General features: G+C 42.9%; 1 protein-coding gene across 1 annotated transcript; it reads left to right on the top strand.

Moving 5' to 3' along the window:
• Window positions 1–948: 948 nt before the first annotated feature.
• LOC115165368 (transmembrane 9 superfamily member 4) lies at window positions 949–16,226 on the top strand. Its single transcript, XM_029718449.1, has 17 exons — window positions 949–1,028; window positions 2,773–2,886; window positions 3,189–3,288; window positions 3,493–3,649; window positions 3,816–3,951; window positions 5,667–5,790; window positions 6,078–6,196; window positions 6,523–6,705; window positions 6,922–7,054; window positions 7,243–7,324; window positions 7,630–7,705; window positions 7,819–7,902; window positions 8,960–9,135; window positions 11,173–11,236; window positions 12,371–12,490; window positions 12,642–12,731; window positions 12,827–16,226. The coding sequence occupies exons 1-17, from the start codon at window positions 993–995 to the stop codon at window positions 12,974–12,976; spliced, it is 1,944 nt and encodes a 647-aa protein (XP_029574309.1). The 5' UTR covers window positions 949–992; the 3' UTR covers window positions 12,977–16,226.
• Window positions 16,227–20,959: the final 4,733 nt, after the last annotated feature.

Here is a 20,959-nt window from a genome sequence, read left to right as displayed (position 1 = left end):
CACTGACATCAGTGGACTCATCCAAAAGGAGACTGGCCTTCTCATCCCCCACATCTGATGTTACCCTTTTCAGAAAATAAGGAGCCAGTACTCCCCTAATAATTTCTGTGCACTTGGAAGTTTGTTGCTGTCACAGAATCTGAAAAGGCAGCTTTGCAAGCCATACCTAAATGGTTGCATGCTAGCAGCGAACAATGCTCCGGAATGGCCATTGCCATAGTAGCTTCTGCGCTTTTGCAGTTATCCACTTTCTTAACCAACTGTGGTTATGTAGACTGCGTTGTGGGGTTGTACGGTTTTGATTTATTTATATGCTTTGCTGTAGCACAATGTTTTTTGATGTCATACATTTTTGCAAGCATATCTGATTTGCAGTAGGCACAGTATGCCAGACAATCATCCCCAATTACTGGCTTCAGCCACCCTTTAAATTCAGGTACAGACTCCCACTCTTTTCTGTACTTCTGGCTGTAACATTTTGATTGAGACATGTTGATTGATGTTGTAAGTTCTGTTCAAGATCAAACATTCGTGACCAACTATATTCATTGGGTTTGTCTCGTCGAACACATATTACTGCTGCTTGAGTCAGCCAACAATGATTTGAAATTTGCTGAAATTGCTGCAGGCCTTCTGCTGCCTGTGGATGAGCTGAGCGCCTGCTGCTGACGTCACTCACAATGCTTTTTTGCAGGCATGCCCGTGTGTTGTGACTGAGTGTGTGACAGAGAAAATCGTGTTTGTGTCCTTTAGAGGGAAAATGCATGCGTTTTAGCGTTTGAGTCACTTTTCAAAAGTTGCTAAAAGTTCCAAATACATTTTTTAAAGTAGCTAAATTTGTTGCTAGGTGCTGTTTGAAAATAAAAGTTGCCAGGGTAGTCTGAAAAGTTTCTAAATCTAGCAACAAAATTGCTAAATTGGCATCACTGATTCGCCAGTCTCCTCTGCATGACGACCGGGGTGAATGGATACTAGTTCCTTTCACGTCACGAATGACACGTGTATTCAAGATGGCGGCCGCGGCGATGGTAAGTGGGAAGCAATACAATTTTGTTCTTCAAACATCTGGCAGTTTTCACAGTCTACCTTCAACTACAAGCATATTGTTGTGTTATTCTTTATATCCGAGTTTACGTTATCAAGTGAAATAAAAAGTTATGATTTAACGGTATTTAAATGTGGTGTATTTCTACGTTGTTGGATTGTCAATGGTGCAGAAGTGCTAGTAGTAGGCTAGTGTTGACGACGCTAACCAGCTAACTTGTCAAATTAGTTTTCAAGCGTAAATCCACAATACAGTAATGTTCCTTAGTTCTTAATGTGTATGTTGATCAGAAAGGAAATGTATTTCGGTTACAGTTACGGTTGACAGTTTATAGTAATACTTGACTTCGTAGCCCTTGGCTTTTGCGTAGCTGGGCTGTTATCTGTCTAGCCAACTTGGCTAGTTAATTAGTCTCAATCATAATCTAACATTAGCTACGCATACGCTTTCTTAACGTTGTAGTAACTGAGAATGCAAAGCAGATCGTTTTCATGTGGTAGTTGGCTAGTTCGAGCACCAGAGCCAGTTTAGCTAGCTAACGTTAGCTGGTTGATGCTAACTATGATGGTTCGCTGGCTAGGTAGAATGTGGCTGGCAACTAGCTAGCTATGCATTTCCGCGTTGATGTGTGTATTATATAAATGTAGCTAAAGGCTATCTCCTTGACGAGTATCTATGTGGCGTATTTAGTTGACATTCACATCAAAACAATTTACTAATGATGTCACCTAGCTATTTAGCTAACGTTAGCTATTGTGAGTGTGGAGATGGTTTTATTCATTCTTATACAGAGGTAGCTAACTAACACCTGTAGCTGGATAACAAATTAATCATTTGAAGCGAGATAAATAAGATAACTTCGGCTACATTGGGTTGTTTGGTTTTGTTATTGTTTTTATCAACATGTGTCTTTTCAGTGTTTAGACGTTTCACTGCTATCACAGAATGTTCATGCTCGTCCCCAACCCATCCCCATAAATGCAGAATAGTTATGGTCTGATTAGAGTCATGGATCAGGTGGTTTTGGAAGTACTCCAGACAGGAAAGGAAAATCCAGCTTGACTGGTGTAACATTTAGTTTTAGTAGAAGACCTATGTTTGCCTGCTAAATCTTGTGCTCTCTCAATCTGAGTGAAAGGGATTTATATAACCTACCCCCATGTGACTTTCCATTACTACTCCCTGTTGCTAATATTTAGGATTTATTGCACAGGGCTGGTTTGCCGGACACAGATTGAGCCTCCTGGATGAAAAGCACTTTCAATGCAATTTCCCATCTGTACATTTTGTTGTTGTCCAGTACTAGGTTTAACCTGGATCTGGGAACCCTGGCTAAGGTGACCTCCCACCCTAGCTGTAAAATGATGTATTGTTCTAATATTTGTCATGCAGTGTTATTGTAACACCCTTAAGCATACACTAAATAATCCACAAGATCATGTTGAAATATTGTGTTTCTATACCATCAGTGGTGGTCTAGCCACTAACTGGTTAGATGCGCCATACTGTAGGTCCATGCCAAGTACAGTCTCAAAGTTTTGTGTAAGTGATTGAGTCATCTTGGATTGTGCTTGGTACTGTGCACCAATAAACCTACTACATTTTAATCTGATTACCATCATCTCAGGTTGGAAAATGTGTCTCACCTTACATGGCCCGACGGTGTCTCCACTCTCCATTGATTGCTCAATTTCCCAAGATGCAACTAGTCCGTTTGTGTGTTGCAGGCGACGTGGTTGGCCCTTCTGCTGTTGTCTATGTTGCCTGGAGGAGTCCAGGCCTTTTACGTGCCTGGAGTTGCTCCAATGAACTTCCACCAGAACAGTGCTGTAGAGATTAAGGTAAACTAAGCAGACACGAGTCCTACTCTTAGCCTTTTTATGCTTAATCAGCATAATACTCTGTTTTTTGGCTGTGTTTGTTTCTGCCTTGGCTTTTTATGGATTTACTAAGTTGGCATTGTTTGTTTTTCCAAGTGTGATGCATGTTATTTTAATTTTGATACATGGACAAAAGCCTGTTTAGCGCAAAGGCTATCCAAGGCAGGCTGAGGTGGAAACTAGTATTGGTTGTGTAGCCTATTTGCATGCAGTTGGCAGGTCAGTCACTCAAATGAATGTGCATATTGATTTCCCCCCGCCAGGCCGTGAAGCTGACCAGCTCCAGGACTCAGCTTCCCTATGAATACTACTCCCTGCCCTTCTGTCTGCCTGATAAAGTGGTCTACAAAGCAGAGAACCTGGGTAAGTAAGCATCTCTCTCTGCTCTCCTCTCATGCAGATGTGTTGTTCCAAGCGTCTTGTGTCGCTGTTTGGAAGGTTTACTGTTTGCTTGTGTAACTGTGTTTATTTGCTGATGATTTGTCTTTGTATGTGATTTATAATAATCTGTTCCACCTCAAGGCCCTCACCAGGAAGTCCTACTGACGTGTTATTCTGTGTGTGCAGGGGAGGTGTTACGCGGGGACCGTATTGTCAACACCCTGTACTCGGTACTCATGACCCAGGACAAGAAGTGTGAGGTGGTTTGTGCCAAGCTGAAACTCAACGTGCAGCAGAGCAAGCTGGTGGCTGAGCGAATTCAGGAGGAGTACTATGTTCACCTGTGAGTTCCCTTTCCTCATTACTCTTTCTCACCTTTTTAAGAAACAGTCAGCGTGCCTGTGAATCATCTCCCATTGGATCAATACAATTAGGCAGCGGATTTATCAGGTAACTGTGTAAAATGCTGCTGCATGGTCCATGTTAATCCTGTCTATAAACTCCCACAGCATTGCAGACAACCTCCCAGTGGCTACGCGGCTGGAGTTCAACCCCAACATAGAGGCAGGGGCTGAGGACAAGGAGGTGATGAAGGATGTTCAGTTTGAACACGGCTACAGGTTGGGCTTCACTGACAACAACAAGGTACTGAACCTCTTTACAAGGGCCTAACTAAAGGATGGAGAGAGAGCATGGACACATCTGTATGAGATTAGGGGAGTGGAACTCTGAATCCTTCTTGTATCTATTTGACCCCCTACACTTCTCAGATATAAGTAAGTGGGTAACGACAGCAGGGTTTTGTCTAGATATAAAATTAGTTTTTATAGAACCGATCTTGTTGGGCAGGGGTTCTTAACATTTTTCAGCTTGAGGCCCAAATGACAACTTGACCGTCCACCCAAGACCCAACTCGTCCTTCAACGACCCAAATTAATAAAAAATAGTGTGTGATTTATAGATAACTCACAATCCTCACATGCCCAGGGCCTACTTTGGGTCCCAAGTCAAACCATAGTTTAAGAAACCCTGCTTTAGGGTGTTTTGTATTCTGTCCTCTCTCTGCTATAGTTCTACCTACACAACCACCTGTCCTACAGTCAGTCTCTCTGCTATAGTTCTACCTACACAACAACCTGTCCTACAGTCTGTCTGCTATAGTTCTACCTACACAACCACCTGTCCTACAGTCTGTTGTCTCTCTGCTATAGTTCTACCTACACAACACCTGTCCTACAGTCTGTTGTCTCTCTGCTATAGTTCTACCTACACAACACCTGTCCTACAGTCTGTTGTCTTTGCTATAGTTCTACCTACACAACCCCTTGTCCTACAGTCTGTTGTCTCTGCTATAGTTCTACCTGTCCTACAGTCTGTTGTCTCTCTGCAATAGTTCTACCTACATACACCTGTCCTACAGTCTGTTGTGTGTCTGCTATAGTTCTACCTACACAGCTACCTGTCCTACAGTCTGTTGTCTCTGCTATAGTTCTACCTGTCCTACAGTCTGTTGTCTCTCTGCAATAGTTCTACCTACCCACACCTGTCCTACAGTCTGTTGTGTCTCTGCTATAGTTCTACCTACACAACCCCTTGTCCTACAGTCTGTTGTCTCTCTTCTATAGTTCTACCTACACAACCACCTGTCCTACAGTCTGTTGTCTCTCTTCTATAGTTTTACCTACACACTCACCTGTCCTACAGTCTGTTGTCTCTCTGCTATAGTTCTACCTACACAACACCTGTCCTACAGTCTGTTGTCTCTCTGCTATAGTTCTACCTACACACTCACCTGTCCTACAGTCTGTTGTCTCTCTGCTATAGTTCTACCTACACAACACCTGTTCTACAGTCTGTTGTCTCTCTGCTATAGTTCTACCTACACAACCCCTTGTCCTACAGTCTGTTGTCTCTCTTCTATAGTTCTACCTACACAACCACCTGTCCTACAGTCTGTTGTCTCTCTGCAATAGTTCTACCTACATACACCTGTCCTACAGTCTGTTGTGTCTCTGCTATAGTTCTACCTACACAACAACCTGTCCTACAGTCTGTTGTCTCTGCTATAGTTCTACCTACACAACACCTGTCCTACAGTCTGTTGTCTCTCTGCTATAGTTCTACCTACACAACACCTGTCCTACAGTCTGTTGTCTCTGCTATAGTTCTACCTACACAACACCTGTCCTACAGTCTGTTGTCTCTGCTATAGTTCTACCTACACAACCACCTGTCCTACAGTCTGTTGTCTCTGCTATAGTTCTACCTACACAACCACCTGTCCTACAGTCTGTTGTCTCTCTGCTATAGTTCTACCTACACAACCCCTTGTCCTACAGTCTGTTGTCTCTCTTCTATAGTTCTACCTACACAACCACCTGTCCTTCATCATCTACTACCACAAGGAGAAGCTGGAGGAAGGGGAAGAGCACAACTACAGAGTTGTACGTTTTGAGGTGGTTCCCCAGAGTGTCAAGGTGGAGGGTAAGTTACACAGGGTCCTTTCTGAGGTACGAACGGGTTATTTGAGCCCAGTAAACACAGTGACAAGCATTCAAAAATACAGGAGTGGAGGTTGCTGAGGGGAGGACGGCTTATAATAAGGTCTGGAACGGCACGAATGGAAACCATGTGTTTGATGTTGATACTATTCCGCATCCAGCCATTGCCCCTCCCAAATTAAGGTGACACCAACCTCCTGTGAAATACAGTGTGTGTTTCTATCCTTCCCCTTCTATATGTTAATTTTCTCTGTATGGATCCCTCTACAGACCTAAAGGCGGCTGATAAGGGGGCATGTGCCCTGCCCGAGGCCACTAACTCAGCTCCTCAGGAGATTGACCCCTCTAAGGACAATGAGGTTCTCTTCACCTACTCCGTCCACTGGGAGGTAAGCGGCACAGCCCTTCTCTTTATGTTCAATCTTTAGGTTTTTAGTAACGGCAAAGATTTAAATGTTCCTCTGTAAAATGTGAAACGTTGTGATGCACTTTCAATAGAATGTGACTTGACTTAGCTGGCTACGTTGTTGTTAATGCACCTCTTCACTGAGGAATGTGGTCATTTGGTTTTGTTAAATCTATTTTTCTTTGTTTGCTACGCTCCTTGATTGTGTAATTGCATGTCTTGTAATGCAAGGTTCTCTAGATAAAGAGACCGTGGTCTCGTTAGGACTCCCCTTCCTATAGAAATGGACCCCGTTTGTCTGTCCTGTAGGAGAGCCAGGTGAAGTGGGCATCTCGCTGGGACACCTACCTGACCATGAGTGACGTGCAGATCCACTGGTTCTCCATCGTCAACTCCGTGGTGGTGGTCTTCTTCCTCTCTGGGATCCTCAGTATGATCATCATCAGGACCCTGAGGAAGGACATCGCCAACTACAACAGAGAGGATGACATAGTAAGAGAGCCCACTCACTCTGCTAAATATGACATGGCTTTGGCATCACTTTGTGTCTGTAGCTGCAGAGAGAGAGACTCAGTTAAATAAGTGAGACTACAGAGATTTCAAAATGCGACATGTTGTGTTCACTCTCTCCAGAAGAGTATTTTGATTCTTCATGTTGTGAATGAATGTGGGTAGTGTCTGTAAAATAGCAATGTCTGTCTTCGTTAGGAGGACACCATGGAAGAGTCAGGCTGGAAGAATGTCCATGGTGACGTGTTCAGACCTCCACAGTATCCCATGATCCTCAGCTCTCTGCTGGGCTCAGGCATACAGCTCTTCTGCATGATCCTCATCGTTATCTGTGAGTGTGCTGTAAACGGGACTCCTAAAACCTCTTCAAAAGTACTCTATCTACCAACTGGCATTTTCATCAAGGACATGTATTTTTAATGTCTGGATATGGGCCATCCATCATAACTGGAGATGAATGTGTGGTAGTGTTTGTCTCTGTGACATGGGGCTGAAGCTGCTGTGTTATCTGTCCTGTAGTCGTGGCCATGTTGGGGATGCTGTCTCCTTCCAGTAGAGGGGCGCTGATGACCACTTCCTGCTTCCTGTTTATGTTCATGGGGTAAGACACGAGAGAGTCGCCCTCCTTATTTCTCTCGCCCAATCCCAAATGGACCCCTAAGCACTTGTGGACGTTTTGATAAGTATCAGCAATATGGGGGAAATTCCCCCTAGCTTGTCAGAGGGTGTGGTGGAGGGAGTGATTGTATATATTGCTAACACCTATCAAATCCTCTCAGATATCCCCACAGAAATTGGGTGTAGTATAGGGCTTAGGGGTCCATTTGGGATTGGGCCTCTGGCTGTGGTCTGTCTGCTGTCTATACGCTGTGGGACAGCCATCCGTATGACTGTTTTCTCTTCAAGTGTGTTCGGTGGATACTTTGCTGGCAGACTCTACCGCACGTTGAAAGGTCATCGGTGGAAGAAGGGAGCTTTCTGTGTGAGTACTACAAATGGACACTATCAATGGCTAATGCTGTATGTTTAACTTAAACTTAGTGTCCTGTTGCCTACTGTTCATGTGGGACTGTTTCTCCTCCGCTCTGCCTGCAGACGGCCACTCTGTACCCCGCCGTGGTCTTCTGCATCTGCTTCGTCCTCAACTGTTTCATCTGGGGAGAGCACTCGTCTGGGGCCGTGAGCTAGCTAGTCTCCTACATACAGGCCCACTGTATATCAACACATTCACTATATATAGGGCCCACTGTATATCAACAACACATTCACTATATATAGGGCCCACTGTATATCAACAACACATTCACTATATATAGGGCCCACTGTATATCAACAACACATTCACTATATATAGGGCCCACTGTATATCAACAACACATTCACTATATATAGGGCCCACTGTATATCAACAACACATTCACTATATATAGGGCCCACTGTATATCAACAACACATTCACTATATATAGGGCCCACTGTATATCAATGACACATTCACTATATATAGGGCCCACTGTATATCAACGACACATTCACTATATATAGGGCCCACTGTATATCAACAACACATTCACTATATATAGGGCCCACTGTATATCAACAACACATTCACTATATATAGGGCCCACTGTATATCAACAACACATTCACTATATATAGGGCCCACTGTATATCAACAACACATTCACTATATATAGGGCCCACTGTATATCAACAACACATTCACTATAAATAGGGCCCACTGTATATCAACAACACATTCACTATATATAGGGCCCACTGTATATCAACAACACATTCACTATATATAGGGCCCACTGTATATCAACAACACATTCACTATATATAGGGCCCACTGTATATCAACAACACATTCACTATATATATAGGGCCCACTGTATATCAACAACACATTCACTATATATAGGGCCCACTGTATATCAACAACACATTCACTATATATAGGGCCCACTGTATATCAACAACACATTCACTATATATAGGGCCCACTGTATATCAACAACACATTCACTATATATATAGGGCCCACTGTATATCAACAACACATTCACTATATATAGGGCCCACTGTATATCAACAACACATTTACTCACCGTCATAACTAGGACAGGTGTTTGTCTACTTCACAGCATAGTAAGGACAATATCACTTAGTTGAACTAGGACTGTGATGTTTTGTGTTGACATCAATCACACCATCTCCCCCTCTCTCCTCAGGTCCCCTTCACCACCATGCTGGCTCTACTCTGCATGTGGTTTGGTATCTCCATGCCGCTGGTCTACTTGGGCTACTACTTTGGCTTCCGCAAGCAGCCGTACGACAACCCTGTCCGCACCAATCAGATCCCTCGCCAGGTGCCTGAGCAGCGCTGGTACATGAACAAGTTTGTGGGGTGAGTTTCCTGTCAAGCCTACCTACTGCTCTGCTCTGGAGCAGTGGTTCCTAAACTTGTTAAAGTCCCGTACCCCTTCAAACATTCAACCTCCAGCTGTGTGCCCCCTCTAGCACCAGGGTCAGCGCACTCTCAAATGTTTTTTGTTGTTGCCATCATTATAAGCCTGCCACACACACACACACTATACGATACATTTATTAAACATAAGAATGAGTGTGAGTTTTTGTCACAACCCGGCTCGTGGGAAGTGACAAAGAGCTCTTATAGGACCAGGGACAAATAATAATAATAATAATAATCAATCATTTTGCTTTTTATGTTTCCATCTTACATTTAACACCTTATTTGTTCATAAAAAATTGTGAATAACTCACCACAGGTTAATGAGAAGGGTGTGCTTGAAAGGATGCACTTAACTCTGCAATGTTGGGTTGTATTGGAGAGAGTCTCAGTCTTAAATCGTTTACCACACACAGTCTGTGCCTGTATTTAGTTTTCATGCTAGTGAGGGCCGAGAATCCAGTCCCACATAGGTACGTGGTTGCAATCAGTGCCTTAACAGCGCGATTTGCTAAGGCAGGATACTGAGCGTAGCCCAATCCAGAAATCTGGCAGTGGCTTCTGATGAAATTACATTTTTACAGATCCGCTTGTTGCAATTTTGATGAGGCTGTCTTGTTCAGATATCGGTAAGTGGACTGGAGGCAGGGCATGAAAAGGATAACGAATCCAGTTTGTGTCTTCCGTTTCAGGAAAGTACCCTGCGTAATTGCGCACTCAGCTCACTCAGGTGCTTCGCTATATCACATTTGGCAGTTCATTTGCACACAAAAAAAAACATATGGAAAGACCTGTGTGTTGTCTTTGTTAATGCAGAGAGAAGAGCTCTAACTCTTCTTAATCATAGCCTGAATTTTGTCCCGCACATTGAATATAAACCCAGCAAAAAAAGAAATGTCCCTTTTTCAGGACCCTGTCTTTCAAAGATAATTCGTAAAAATTCAAATATCTTCATTGTAAAGGGTTTAAACACTGTTTCCCATGCTTGTTCAATAAACCATAAACAATTAATGAACATGCACCTGTGGAACGGTCGTTAAGACACTAACAGCTTACAGACGGTAGGCAATTAAGGTCACAGTTATGAAAACTTAGAACACTAAAGAGGCCTTTCTACTGACTCTGGAAAAACACCAAAAGAAAGATGCCCAGGGTCCCTGCCATCTGCGTGAACGTGCCTTAGGCATGCTGCAAGGAAAAATGAGGACTGCAGATGTGGCCAGGGAAATAAATTGCAATGTCCGTACTGTGAGACGCCTAAGACGGCGCTACAGGGAGACAGGACGGACAGCTGATCGTCCTCGCAGTGGCTGACCACGTGTAACAACAGCTGCACAGGATCGGTACATCCGAACATCACACCTGCGGGACAGATACAGGATGGCAACAACAACTGCCTGAGTTACACCAGGAACGCACAATCCCTCCATCAGTGCTCAGACTGTCTGCAATAGGCTGAGAGAGACTGGACTGATGGCTTGTAGGCCTGTTGAAAGGCAGGTCCTCACCAGACGTCACCGACAACGTCGTCTATGGGCACAAACCCACCGTCGCTGGACCAGACAGGACTGGCAAAAAGTGTTCTTGACTGACGAATTGCGGTTTTGTCTCACCAGGGGTGATGGTCGGATTCGCGTTTATCGTTGAAGGAATGAGCGTCACACCAAAGCCTGTACTCTGGAGCAGGATTGATTTGGAGATGGAGGGTCCGTCCTGGTCTGGGGCGGTGTGTCTCAGCATGGGGCGGTGGACCTCACCCAGATGTATAGCCCCGTTGGAAAATATAAATGGACTGTTTGAAAATGCGAAGAAAAATATTTGTATTTTTTTAATGTGAATCACATTTTTATTTGGCATACCTCAGTTTGGGAATACCTGCTGGGGAGCAAAACGTTTCCTCAGATCCAGTCACACAACTTGTCATCAAATCACTGTTAATCCTAATGCAATGTCATAACATTTCTCTTTCCAAAGCATCCTGATGGCTGGGATTCTACCGTTTGGTGCCATGTTCATTGAGCTCTTCTTCATCTTCAGTGTGAGTAGAAGTCCTTTCCTGTTCTATTATAGCCTGTTGGAATAGGAGCAGGACGAACTGTCGTTGGTGAAGATCTTGTTTCTTACAAGTTACAACAGGGAGACGCCAGTAGGGATGGATGCAGTTAATCAGATATCCCAACGGACTTTAGTATAAACACTTAGGAGTTTTCATTTTGTTCCATTCATTTTTTTTTTAGGCCTATTTTCACAATGGAAAAAGCTTTTTTTATAAATTTTTAATTTTCCATGTTACATTGTTACACGCAAGGATATACCATGACATTCTAAATAATTTAATAAAACAACAAACTTTAGAATGTAGTTTTTATGTACGGGGCATTGAGATACCTTAGATGTCACATGGTCTTGACACATTACCCACTATCTGCTGTGGTGGCTTTTTGCTTCACTCTGATTGGTCAAGAGTAGAGCAAAAAAATATATTATTTCTTACTTTTTGGGCATTTCGACTAGCTGATATTATTTGAAAAGCCACAACTGTTCTGTAAACACCAAACCAAAAAGCAGTGCCAGCCAGCTGCTACAGTCTGTATTACTGGTCTCTGTTTTGAGACCACATTGTGTCTCGTCTTTTCTCGGCGTCGGATGCTTTGCACCGTGCCTAAGAACAGCCCTTAGCCGTGGTATATTGGCCATATACCACACCCCCTCGTTCCTTATTGCTTAATCGAAACCTGGGCTTCCTACTGTACTCTTAACATTACTGTCCTTTCATTGAAAAATATCCTCAACTATGTCGCGCTCGTCAGAACTTCCTTAATTCGTTAGTAGGGAAGAAGTTGTGCACTCACTATTAGTAAGGGGAGAGCGGGGGAAGTTGTAACGTTCAGAGTTTTGCTCTATTTTAGACCTGTTTGGGTTAGTGATCATTTGTACAGTTGTCTCTCTATTTGTCCTCAGCAGGGATTTTTTTCTTTACCATTCTGAATGTCTAGAACGGCCCAGTATTGGTCACAGAAATGTAAAAAAAATCTGATCGGAGTCTAACCCGTGTCTCTGCCGTCCGCGTTCGAAGTGTAACCCGTCTCTGCCGTCCGGAGTCTAACCCGTGTCTGCCGTACGCGGCACCGGTCTACGAGGTGTTGTCTGACTGTAAATCATCTCTCTGCAGGCCATCTGGGAGAACCAGTTCTACTACCTGTTTGGTTTCCTCTTCCTGGTGTTCATCATCCTGGTGGTGTCCTGCTCTCAGATTAGTATTGTCATGGTCTACTTCCAGCTCTGTGCAGAGGTGAGGCGGGGCCCTGTTGTGTGTGTGTGTGTATATTCAGATAAGTTCTCAACCACAGTAGTTTAGTAGAACTTGGAGACGGGAGGTCTAGTAGTATGATTGGTGAGTTGTGATGTCACAGACATGCCCAACTGTGTGTTGTCTCCTGCAGGACTACCGGTGGTGGTGGAGGACCTTCCTGGTATCAGGGGGCTCAGCCTTCTACGTCCTTGTTTACGCTATTTTCTACTTTGTCAACAAGGTAACCGTCGAAGACGTTTTGAGATGAACTTTTGAATGCTTAGATTGGCTGGTAGCTGTCTTACAACAAGTTGACGTTGTGTTTCTCTCTTCCAGCTGGACATTGTGGAGTTTATCCCTTCCCTGTTGTACTTTGGCTACACGGCTCTCATGGTCCTGTCCTTCTGGCTCCTTACAGGGACAATCGGCTTTTACGCAGCATACATGTTCATACGGAAGATCTATGCTGCCGTCAAAATCGACTGAGTTTTTCAGCTGTTTTTTTTTTTTTGCCACATTATTTTTCATTTTTTACATTTTATTCTTTATGTCCAGCAAGCACTGGCTTGTGTGTGTAAGGACGCGTCAGGTGGTGTTTGTGGAACAGTGACCCCCCCCAATAGGCATGGAGAGACGACAGTAAGATGGCGCAGCCTGCAAACGCAACGATCTTCCTCCCTCTGTTATTGGACGTCCAGTGACAGAGATTTCTCTTGGACAGTCTGTTTTCTACTGTTTCACCTTGTACACACATGGGCCAAAGCATGTCAAATGAAACAGTCTCTGTATGTTTTACTCTCTGCTTTTGGAGTTGGGCGAGCCTGGGTTCCACAGGAGGACTGGTTCAGAATTTAACTTTGTTTTAAAATCAGTAAGATATTTTAGTCTGACTTCTTTTACACACACACTCTCTCTCTTTGTAAAGTTAGTTTATTTATCTTTATTCCAGATATGTTTATGGTCAGAGGATGGTTCGGAGGTCACACTTGTAACGTTGCTAATAAGTATTATTATTTTTGTCAGAAAATATGCTGGGAAATGTAAATCTAACATGGGAACAGGCATGGATATTAAAATATTCCGATATTTTTACTGAAATGTGACCATTTCAGCCACAACTAAAATCATAATCTCAATTTGTCTCCCTGAAAACAATTCTCTCACATGATGGTAACAGATTGTCTAAAATGTATCTTTAAAGCGACCAGATTTCAATGTGGAGAAGCATAAATTAATTTTCTCTATAAATACTACTTACATAAATGAATATTTTCTTTAAATACTACTTACATGAAAGAATGTGGCAGGGAAGCCACTTTGGCTTAAGATGGTTAAAATATGAAATGTTATGGAGCGAAAGTACATTTTGATGAAAAGTAGTATTCCTCATCTTCAAATCACCTATATAATTTCTGGGCTTTAACCTAGGAGTAACAATGTGTTTAAAATGGTTGGACACATTGCCTAGTAATGCAATGTAAACAGCTCCATGGTCCCATTGAACTATGCATTTTTTGGGAAAAGGATAAGACTGTTCTTTGGTTTCATAAAGGTCATGTTAAATGTTTTGAGTTGAACACAGTTTAGTGTCAGTGAGACACTGCTAATCTAACAAGTTATCTATCGTTGTCGGTTATCCCTGAGCATCAATGTCTTCTAGCCTTAAACATGATTCTGTCATTGAGCATCTAAGTGGAGTACAGTTGTTCCCCATCAACTTCTGGAGTACAGTTGTTCCCCATCAACTTCTGGAGTACAGTTTTCCCATAAACCACGAGACAAGTCAGTGCTGTGTAAGATCGACAATGTGGTTTAGATTGTCGATAGGTTCAAGAAGGTACTAGATGTCAACCTATTGTATTAATGGGCAGCTCCTTCACTGGGTTTTACTCTCTGTTACCCAGTTACAATTCCCCACCAGTGGTTCTCGTCATCTTGTAGATGGAGTTCCTCTGACTGGAGTCTGAAATGCAGAAGATCCTGTACGCTTTAACCCGGGACCTACATAACAGAATGAAAGTTGGGTGAATGGGATTCATAGTATTCAAAACCTTTCTATCATGGGCATATTTTACTCCCATTTACTTTATTCTATGTGCCAGTTCCACAGACCCAGATTAAGCCTGGTCCTGGATTAAACATAATTCTCTATGGAGAATTGCCATTGAAAGGTCATTTTTAGTCCAGGAATAGGTATAATTTAGGTCCAGGAAACTGTGTCTTCAAGTTTGAGAGCTGAGCTTTCAGGAATGTGACCTTTAGGTCAATTTTATTACCCTGCCAGTTGTTCCTTGATAAAGAGCATAAAAACCAACCATACAACAGTCTGGTGGAGGTCTTGCCCAGCAGATGGTGTTGGGATAGAGCTGCACTGGAAGAGAGGGGGATCGAACAGGTGCTGAGGGGAAATTACTCCATTCACCATTGGTGAATGGTAATGTAGTGAATCATACTTCTCACTTTGTCTCTCTCATTCTCTGCCCTCACACACGTTCACCTCCACAGTCAGTATTGCATCAGTCTTTTTCTTCCCTCTGTAAAGCCCTGTTCACACTGCAGGTCTTAATGCTCTAATCAGTTTTGTTTTTTCCAACAGCAACATGCTGTTTGTTGTCCGAACAGCAAGTTACAAATTACCAAATCAGATGTCTGTGTTCAGACAGCAGTCATTGGCTGACATGGCTACGCTAGTTGTCGTAGTAACGACGGGGGTCTTTGGTGTAGTCTGATTGGTGGTGTTCCTGCTTCCCATCACTCAGAAGTTATGTAACAACCTAAGGTGACAACAATGCGTCGTCATGGAAGTTTCCCATTTGCTTTGAATATTCAAAATCATAGTGTAAAAACACTTAAAGCCTCAAAGGACAAGATGATCCAACTTTCAAAATTAGTCCTTTTTGGTTAGTCACAGCAGTCAACTAGCTAGGTAGCTCTTTAACTTTCTAGAACATTCACTAATTTGTTTTGTAAACAAACTAGTTAGCTACCACATGTTCTTGTCAAACTCAACAGAGTAGCCAGCAAGAAACAAGATATGCCAAATAACAGTCTAAAAACCAATTGAGGGCAAATGAATAAGCCATGGCTGGGAAGGTGGTTTGGAATGTGGCTTGAAATATCAGATTCCATGTACTTTTTGGCTGTTCAGACTGCAGGAAAAATAACAAGATTTGAATTGGATATGCGAATAAATTGTATTTGAATCACTTCAAACTGCCAGTGTGAACAGGGCTTTAGTGTCAAAGTGTTCCTGAGCTGCCAGCTCTCACTTCTCTCTGATTCAGAGACAGACTTCCTCACCTGGGCCCAACAAACAGATTTCAGGAGAGATTTTCTTCAGATGTACATTTGACTGACCGGCGCCGTGTATGTATGTATGTATGTGTGTGAATGAGTGTTGCCGGTGTAAATACAACACTTTGTATTGCTGCGTTTTGCTGTAGTGGGGGCTCTGACTATATAAATATCATGTCATTGTTTTAGCCAGAAGCATGATTTTTAAGAACCTGTTTCTTTACAGAATACCCAGTGATATAATGTATGAAACTAATAAAGTATTGATACCATGTTGGGATTTGAATACGTCTCCTTTATGTAGGCTATTATTGACAGAAATGTTTGATCGGCAGGGATTGTGTGTAATTTTCATATAGATAAAGCCAAAGTAATGCTTTGTGGAGTTCCATTGTCCTGTTTGCTCTGTTGTCTTTTTAAATAAATAATGAATAAAAAGTAACAATTTTGACTGAGTTTCAGTTCATATAATGAAATCAGTCAATTTAAATACATTCATTAGGCACTAATCTATTGATTTCACATGAATGGGAATATAGATATGCTTCTGTTGGTGACAGATAAAAAAAAAATTAAATAACAAAAAACAAGTAGGGGCAAGGGTCAGAAAACCAGTCAGTATCTGGTGTGACCACCATTTGCCTCATGCAGCATGACTGACGTGTCCCTCGCATAGGTTTGATCAGGCTGTTAATTGTGGCCTGTGGGTTGTTGTCCCACTCCTCTTCAATGTCTGTGTGAAGTTCCTGGATATTGTCTGGAAGTGGAACAACCTCAGCAATGCAAAAGGAGTTGATTGTTGACTTCAGGAAGTAGTGGAGGAAACATGCCCTGATCCACAGGACTGCAGTAGAGAGAGTCAGCAGTTTTAAGTTCCTCAGCATCCAATTCACAAAGGACTTAACATGGGACTAATAACACCACCAGCACTCTGGTCAAGAGGGCGCGACAGCGTTTCTATTTCCTAAAGGCGGCTGAAGAAATTCAGCATTCCGCCCCCGAGTCCTCAATTACTACCGCTGCACCATCTCCAGTGTCCTGACCAGTTGCATCACGGTCTACTACGGGAATTTCTCCTTCCACGACCGCAAGGCCCTCCAGCAGGTGGTGAAGACGACCCAATACATCACTGGGACCGTGCTCCAACCCATCCAGTACATCACTGGGACCGTGCTCCAACCCATCCAGGACATCACTGGGACCGTGCTCCAACCCATCCAGGACATCACTGGGACCGTGCTCCAACCCATCCAGTACATCACTGGGACCGTGCTCCAACCCATCCAGTACATCACTGGGACCGTGCTCCAACCCATCCAGGACATCACTGGGACCGTGCTCCAACCCATCCAGGACATCACTGGGACCGTGCTCCAACCCATCCAGGACATCACTGGGACCGTGCTCCAACCCATCCAGGACATCACTGGGACCGTGCTCCAACCCATCCAGGACATCACTGGGACCGTGCTCCAACCCATCCAGGACATCACTGGGACCGTGCTCCAACCCATCCAGGACATCACTGGGACCGTGCTCCAACCCATCCAGGACATCTACTGGAAACGGTGCCTGAGGAAGGCACGCAGCATCATCAAGGACCCAACACACCTCAGCCACGAGCTGTTCATCTTATCGTCGGGTAGATGCTATCGGAGCATGAGGTCTGATACCAACAGGCTCAGAGACAGTTTCTATCTACAAGCCATCAGACCGCTGGAACACTTGAACTGACCACCTGCACTGACTCACTCTCTCACACACACACACAGCTACCAGACTCTTATTCTGATTGCTAAATACTGCACAATTTAAACATTTGCCCTCCAATCCCCCCCTTCCCCAAAACGTGTAAATATTAGACTATAAATTGTGCCTTCCAGTATTATAATTAAGCTAAAACATTTATTCTATTCTACTGAGACATGTACTTTATGTTCATATTCTTATCTTTAATTATTTATTATTATTGTTGTTGCAAGGGAGCATTTCATTAGACGGTGTATCCCAAACGATTAATACAACTTGAGGGGTAGAGATCAGATTACACATTGTCCTCATCTGTATGTTGTGGGTCTTGAGGGGTAGAGATCAGATTACACATTGTCCTCATCTGTATGTTGTGGGTCTTGAGGGGTAGAGATCAGATTACACATGGTCCTCATCTGTATGTTGTGGGTCTTGAGGGGTAGAGATCAGATTACACATGGTCCTCATCTGTATGTTGTGGGTCTTGAGGGGTAGAGATCAGATTACACATTGTCCTCATCTGTATGTTGTGGGTCTTGAGGGGTAGAGATCAGATTACACATGGTCCTCATCTGTATGTTGTGGGTCTTGAGGGGTAGAGATCAGATTACACATTGTCCTCATCTGTATGTTGTGGGTCTTGAGGGGTAGAGATCAGATTACACATGGTCCTCATCTGTATGTTGTGGGTCTTGAGGGGTAGAGATCAGATTACACATTGTCCTCATCTGTATGTTGTGGGTCTTGAGGGGTAGAGATCAGATTACACATTGTCCTCATCTGTATGTTGTGGGTCTTGAGGGGTAGGGATCAGATTACACATTGTGGGATCATAGTATGCTACCCTCATACACATTTAACAACCTTGTGGCTGCCCAGCAAAAATCTTAAAAAGCATATTTGAGTTTCTATTTTTTGAGTTATAGCACAGTCTGTATCCTGGAAGTGTATTTGTGAGTGTTGCTGTCTGTGTAGTTATAGGTTAGCTGCATCATACTGTATGACATCATACTGTAATTACGGCTGTCCAATGGCTTAGCTCAGCTCTAGCAACAAGACCCTTAGCGACATCCAGTGTGTCAAATCATGTCGTGTAGGACTCTCTAGGAATGTACACTGCCTTTTTCAACATGACTCTGTTTAGTCCATTTCCAATTTTCTGTGTTCTAACCATCCTCCTTTCAAAAGACATAGGAGTAAAACTTACAACCAAAGTATGAAACCGTGGGTTTGTATTTTAATCATTTCAACATAACACATGACAGTTCAAAGATACAATGTACTGTACAATAAGTAAATAGGTTTGTTATTATGTCATCTCTTTGGATCAACCAATATACAAATCTGTCACTTTGCAGCAACTGATTGCATGTGAGATATGTAACAAAAAAAGCTGTTTTTCTCTGAAGCATATTTTTCTACAATTCTCCCTGTAGTTGATAAACTCCATGCTATAGAAAACAGTGTGAGGATGAATGCAGATATTACATGTTTGTGTTCACCTTTTTCCCCCCAGAGGTGGCTGTAATAAAGTACTAAACATAAATGTCAATGTCGCTAAACAAGATACACAAAGATCTTGGAATGCAAGACTTACATTAAGCTAAAAAAATATGTAAAACTACATGTGAATCTTGTCTTCACAAGACAGTACCCAGTTTCTCACTAAAAAGCAAACTGACTTAAAAATGGATTAAAGAATTCCCTTAAATTCTGTGTTCTGCACCTACTAGTACGGAGGAAAGGTGAAGACAAGTGCATCTCTAGTAGGCGCAGTCGAGATAATGAACCAACAACAAAGCGCTGTAGCGAAAACATCCGCTCGGCACTCAGTCAAAGCTTAAGGTGAGATGTTACTTCCACAACCTTTCATTAACGATGCTAATGAACTATTTGATGGTTTGAATCGTGGTGTAACACCACCATCAGAGGTTGGCCTTCTCAGGAGTATCTCAGCAGAGGTTTAGCAGAGTCATCTCTCCAAAACAGGTGGGATGGATAAAATGATTAGGTCATCCTGATGAGACTGAAGAACTGCTGAAATACTCCTGAAAAGGCCACTTCCCAAGGCTAGCTGTGCAAAACGTAGCATTTACAGCTGCCTCCAAAAAGTACTTTAGTTTTAGTTTTCTTCCGCTAATGAATTATTAGCATATCCATCTTCTCTGCTGTCATGTGTGGGGTGAGGTCTACTGTAAACTGTCATGTGTCGGGTGAGGTCTACTGTAAACTGTCATGTGTGGGGTGAGTTCTACTGTAAACTGTCATGTGTGGGGTGAGGTCTACTGTAAACTGTCATGTGTGGGGTGAGTTCTACTGTAAACTGTCATGTGTCGGGTGAGGCCTACTGTAAACTGTCATGTGTGGGGTGAGTTCTACTGTAAACTGTCATGTGTGGGGTGAGGTCTACTGTAAACTGTCATGTGTGGGGTGAGGTCTACTGTAAACTGTCATGTGTGGGGTGAGTTCTACTGTAAACTGTCATGTGTGGGGTGAGGTCTACTGTAAACTGTCATGTGTCGGGTGAGGCCTACTGTAAACGGTCATGTGTGGGGTGAGTTCTACTGTAAACTGTCATGTGTGGGGTGAGGTCTACTGTAAACTGTCATGTGTGGGGTGAGGTCTCCTGTAAACTGGGACAGATGGAGACTTGCCTTCTCTGTAGCAAGCCCTGTCTTGGCACAGCATGGTGGATACATGATCTTGTACAATATTAATTTCAAGACTGCCTGATTCTATCTAGAAGCAAAAGTGTATTCTGTAGCTACTAGGCAGCAGTACAAGCCTTTTCCTGTCTAGAGGCAACATGTATTCAGTAGCTACTAGGCTAAGGTACAAGCCTTTTCCTGTCTAGAGGCAACATGTATTCTGTACCTACTAGGCAGTAGTACAAGCCTTTTCCGTCATTTTAAAAATTATTTCAGCTTTATTTATCATGCGTCAGACAGTTGTTATGGTTGCAAAATAAAAGTGCTTTAAAAACTGGGTTCCCCAGATAATGTGCTGTTAAATGGAACTATGTCACATCTGTCAAAAAACAGGACCTAGTCTTTTTGACCTTGAAGAGGTCGATCTGGTAGTTGTTCTATTCCAGATTGTGGATATGATGTCATGCTCACCATGCTCCCTGAAAGGCAATTGGATTACAAATATCTGTTACAAATACTTGGTTGTAGAATATTTTGTTGTTGTTGTTGTGTTAATCATATAAAATTCCAATCGAGAAGCCAATGCTGGTTACCCAACAGGCCTGAGAGGGGAGTGGGGGCATATGAAAGAAGGTATTAGTGAAAAGTCTATCAAAAAAAATACTGTTTCTTTTGGAGGAGAAAAATACACAAAGATTGATCAAATCTACACATCAAACTAATGGCACATACATACACAGGATCAAATACAAAATTAAAAACATAGGAACATATAAGC

Source organism: Salmo trutta, chromosome 28 (assembly GCF_901001165.1).
Source record: "Salmo trutta chromosome 28, fSalTru1.1, whole genome shotgun sequence".
Lineage (NCBI taxonomy): Eukaryota > Metazoa > Chordata > Actinopteri > Salmoniformes > Salmonidae > Salmo > Salmo trutta.
The sequence above is the reverse complement of the archived record's forward strand: the minus strand, read 5'-3'. Positions and strand labels throughout refer to the sequence as shown.

Coding starts and splice junctions, on each gene's coding strand:
- LOC115165368 (XM_029718449.1), top strand. CDS start 993: ATGACACGTGTATTCAAGATGGCGGCCGCGGCGATG. Junction 3,289..3,492: donor CTACAAAGCAGAGAACCTGG/GTAAGTAAGCAT, acceptor CTGTGTGTGCAG/GGGAGGTGTTACGCGGGGAC. Junction 7,055..7,242: donor CATGATCCTCATCGTTATCT/GTGAGTGTGCTG, acceptor TCTGTCCTGTAG/TCGTGGCCATGTTGGGGATG.